Below are 4,655 nucleotides of genomic sequence, written 5' to 3' on the forward strand. Positions count from 1 at the left end.
ACTCCGCTTCAGCATCGTCCTTCTCGCTTTCCTCCGTCCCTCAGCACCTGCGACTGAGTTGAATGGTCATGGTGTTCCATCAAATCATTCGTTCGACAACCAGACACGCCCAGCAGCCACGGCTGCAGCCAAGGACGGTGGGAGAGACAGAAACCGCCTCGAAGACCATCACCGCAGCGAGGAAGACCAGCACCCGGTTCACTCCATGTACAATGCGCATGTGTTGAATGGTCCTTGGCCTTCAGAGATTGATAGCAACTCCAGACCCGATAACGTCAGTGCTTAGGTTGCACGGCTCAAACATGCGCCAGGTGGGTTCTGACAACTGCACCAGGTCGGGCACTGCGGGGGAGGGGAGAGTTGATGGCTGGAGGGACAAGAGGAGACGGGCTTTGTGCGTTCATGGAGTTCACATGCTGCATGAGAACAAGGGGAAGATGGTTGTAGGCTTGCAGAGCACCAAGGAGAGATGCAGTAGCTCTAGGGTTTCTACAGGATGCAGGTATCTGCCAAGCATCTCGGTGCATGGCTGGCCTCAAAACCTGAAGCAGATTTTTGTTGTAGGTCTCTAGAATGCCTGAGATGGGGGATCGGGTGAAGCATCAAGTTCAGCTTCCTGTTCCTTGGGATCATGCTATTAAAGGCTTCGGCTTTGCGAGCATATGTGCTAAGAGCATGACAGGCATACATGTCCTCACATTTGTTGGCACGCCTAATGATGTTCTTATTCATAGGCCTTCCCTTTCACTCACGATGCTTCATGATTGTGCCCTTTTTAATGTTCGATTCATTTACCAACAGATTCATCACCCATACACATCAAAGGACATATATACTCCATCACTGTGATGATAGATAGTGACTATCATTTCATTTGGAAACCATTTTTTTTTTGTTTGAATTTTCACGATGAGAAATCATATGCATCACATCCATTGATGAGTAGTGAAACATAATTATTATTATTTACTAAACTGCATTGTTCAAAAAATACAACTATAATAGCTCTACCAATTGTCTTTGTTGTTCAGAATGATACATACTATTGATATCCACTTTAATTGATTAATATGAGTTGGCTGATACAAGCATTTCAAACCTAAATTTTCTACTGAAAACACACACAGATGTGAATATTATTTGAAAAATGATTAAAAGTTTATTTCGAGTTTATCTTCGTTCCAAGGAAATGCCAAGAATAATGGGGCGGCCCCGCCACGTGCGTGGGGCCGCAGGCGGTGGGGATCGAATCCCGACCGTGCGATCCGGTGGTCCCCGCAGGCTCCGAGCCGTCAATCTGAGGTGGTACGGCCTCGGGGAGCGGAACGATGACAGGCGGCGCCCGCGACCGCCACCTGCCACGCCGCCAGGCCCGGCCGCACGTGGCGTATCCCGTGACGCCTCCCCCGTCGCGCCACGTGTGCTGTCCCGCTCGGTTCCTCGAATCATTGCCCGCCGCTCCCATTTATTGCCGGGCCCCACTGCGCCCCCGCTCCCTCGTACGCTTCCCTCCGACGCCACTCTCTATGCGTACACAAATCTTCTCCGTTCATTTTAAATAATCAACGGTCGATAAAGAATCGTACGTGCGTCGCATATACTATTATATGCGGACAGTTGTTTCGACCGGACGTTTCCTGAGTTACCGTCTCCTCGGGGATTGCATTAACGGTGCCAGTTTATCGAAATGACGAAATTACCCTCCGAGGGTAAGGGTTGATGTGTAATTTAATGTTACCCATGGCGAAGGGAAGGAGTGGCTGTAACGCTTAACCACTGATCGGGTTAAAAGGTTAACCATGGGAACCCAACCCCGGTTCACAACCCGCGAGAACCACTATATAACCGCCAGTCCCCGCTCTTCTTCCCTCGCCCCTTCCCCTGGCTTCGCTTGCAGAACATTGCAGAACAACCCCCCATAGAACCCTTCCGCTCGATCTCGACCTCGATTCCGCCGCGCAACCCCTCCCGTTCCTCTAAAGATCGCGACTTTCCTTCCCTACGCCCTTGAATCCACCCCTTGAGCTGCTGCTTGACGCCGCCGATGTCGTCCCCTGACGTGGACGCCGCATCCCTCATCGTATTCCTCCCCCGAACCGCCCTCTCCCCCATCCTCGCTGTCGTCCTCATTGCCTTTTCCGTTCTCTGGTTCTGCCCTGGCGGCCTCGCCTGGGCGTTCTCCAAGGCCCATGCTTGCTCCATCCCCGGCCCGCCTGGTTTCGTGTCCGCCCTCTCCGGCGACGCCGCTCACCGGGTGCTCGCGGGGCTCGCCAATTCGCTCAAAGCCGTCGATTTGATGGCCTTCTCCGTGGGCCTCACTCGGTTCGTCGTGTCGAGCCATCCCGACACGGCGAAGGAGATCCTCAACAGTTCGGCCTTCGCCGACCGCCCCATCAAGGAGTCCGCCTACATGCTCCTCTTCCACCGCGCCATGGGGTTCGCCCCGTTCGGCGAGTACTGGAGGAACCTGAGGCGGGTTTCCGCCACCTACTTGTTCAGCCCTCGGCGGATTGCCGCGGCCGGCGAGCACCGGAGGGCGATCGGAGAGCAAATGGTGGCTGACATCCGAGACCTGATGGCGAAGAACGGCGTCGTGGAGGTGAAGAAACTCCTGCACTTCGGGTCTCTGAACAATGTCATGATGAGTGTCTTTGGCAAAAGATTCGATTTTGGCAAGGGTGAGGGGTTGGAGTTGGAGGGGCTTGTCAAGGAAGGGTACGAGCTGCTTGGTGTGTTCAATTGGGCGGATCACTTTCCTCTGCTGGGGTGGCTGGACTTGCAGGGTGTGAGGAAGAGGTGCAGGGCTCTGGTGAAGAGGGTAAACGCCTTTGTGGGGAGCATCATAGAGGAGCACAAGCAGGGTAGAACCATTGGGGCTGTGGTGGATGGTGCGGGAAGCTTTGTGGATGTTCTGCTTGGTCTGCAAAAGGAGGAGAAGCTTTCTGATGCTGACATGGTTGCTGTTCTCTGGGTAAGACCTTCTATTTTCGTTCAGTTCATGACAAAGTCACCACGCTTTGTACTTTTGTTTCATTCGGGCGCGGTTTACTTGGTTGTCAGCGTTTGCTAGTTTTGGTTGCCGCACTTGGTGTTGCTACGTTAGATCTTATCTGTTTTATTCGGCCGACTTTGGATTTCATGTGGTTACGATCGACGAGACTCAGCTGAGATTTTTCTTTGCTGCTTATCTGGTACCTTCCATTCAATAGATACGACCGCATAGAAATGCTTTCACAATCTTATCTGCCTCCGGTGTCTTGATGTTTTCTTGGACTCTACCGGTTCTTGGTGTCTCCCTTTGTAGATTATGCTTCTTGTATTCCCGACTGTTCATTAGATTGTTGTTTGTGTTGGCTGATGAAAAGAAGCATTGCATGGTAATATGATCCAGGAAATGATCTTTAGAGGAACGGACACGGTTGCCATCCTCTTGGAATGGATAGTGGCCAGAGTGGTGCTGCACCCTGACATCCAATCCAAAGCTCAATCCGAGATCGATTCGGTGGTAGGAACCTCACGCCCTGTCTGTGATGCCGACATCGCAAGCTTTCCTTATCTGCAAGCCATCGTGAAGGAATCCCTCAGGCTGCACCCACCTGGTCCACTCCTCTCCTGGGCTCGCCTGGCGATACATGATGTCCATGTGGGAGACCACTTCATCCCTGCCGGCACCACTGCCATGGTGAACATGTGGGCGATAACCCACGACGGCTCCGTATGGGCGGAGCCAAATGAGTTCAAGCCGGAGCGTTTCATGGTGGAGGATGTGAACGTTCTGGGTTCTGACCTGAGGTTGGCTCCATTTGGGGCAGGCAGGAGGGTGTGTCCCGGAAAGGCCATGGGATTAGCCACTGTTCATCTCTGGCTGGCCCAGCTCCTACAGAGCTTCAAATGGGTGCCTGCAGATGGTGGTGTGGATCTCTCAGAAAGCTTGAAGATGTCACTTGAGATGAAGAAGCCTTTGGTGTGCAAAGCTGTTGCCAGGTGCTGATCTGATGTCGGTGCATGGAGTACTGCTGCTGGGAAGTGATGCTTTGGTGGTATAGTTTCTAACTAGTCCTTTAGATAGGAAGAAAGCTCAGTGGTCGGAGATCATTTTGTCCTGGGTATCTCCATCACCATGTAACCTGATAGTTGGGCTTGCTCTATATGCCTCCCTAAATCTTAAGGCTTAGTTAGTTTCAGTACATGTGAATGACTATAGGTGAAATGTTAATATCACTATGTTGCTTGTGTGGAAGTGTTGTTTTGTTGTCTGCTCTGATGTTGGAATATACATATGCAAGGATCACTTCATCCTACTTGTGCAAAATGTTCATGTTCTTCTTCCTTTTTTTTTCTTTCCTTCCTTCCTGCAAACAAAGATTGTTCATCCTGCAAGTTGCTCGGATGCTGAATGGTATCGACACAACTTTGATGAATTTATGCCTTGTCTCCATTATGTGCTAACTACAAAAATAGAAAAAGGGGGGTAGCAGAGCTCACTGTGTCTCACTATGATAAATGATTTCAGATATTTAGGTTTTTAATGGTTAGTGGAATCTCATTTGGTAGAGCTAATGCTGTATGTTGCTTTCAGATTTATTGAGATCTTGAAAGTGAGGTGACTATTCTGCATAGTATATATGCTTCATGAAGCTCTTTGGTTTTATACC

The 4,655-nt window shown here is 50.7% G+C and overlaps 1 protein-coding gene across 1 annotated transcript; it reads left to right on the forward strand.

The window, feature by feature from the left end:
• Positions 1–1,893: 1,893 nt before the first annotated feature.
• On the forward strand, positions 1,894–4,301 carry LOC135656957 (cytochrome P450 78A5-like). The gene is made up of 2 exons (XM_065175906.1): positions 1,894–2,971; positions 3,392–4,301. The coding sequence occupies exons 1-2, from the start codon at positions 2,045–2,047 to the stop codon at positions 3,989–3,991; spliced, it is 1,527 nt and encodes a 508-aa protein (XP_065031978.1). The 5' UTR covers positions 1,894–2,044; the 3' UTR covers positions 3,992–4,301.
• Positions 4,302–4,655: the final 354 nt, after the last annotated feature.

The sequence above is a fragment of the Musa acuminata genome, chromosome BXJ1-4, assembly GCF_036884655.1.
Source record: "Musa acuminata AAA Group cultivar baxijiao chromosome BXJ1-4, Cavendish_Baxijiao_AAA, whole genome shotgun sequence".
In the NCBI taxonomy this organism is placed as follows: domain Eukaryota; kingdom Viridiplantae; phylum Streptophyta; class Magnoliopsida; order Zingiberales; family Musaceae; genus Musa; species Musa acuminata.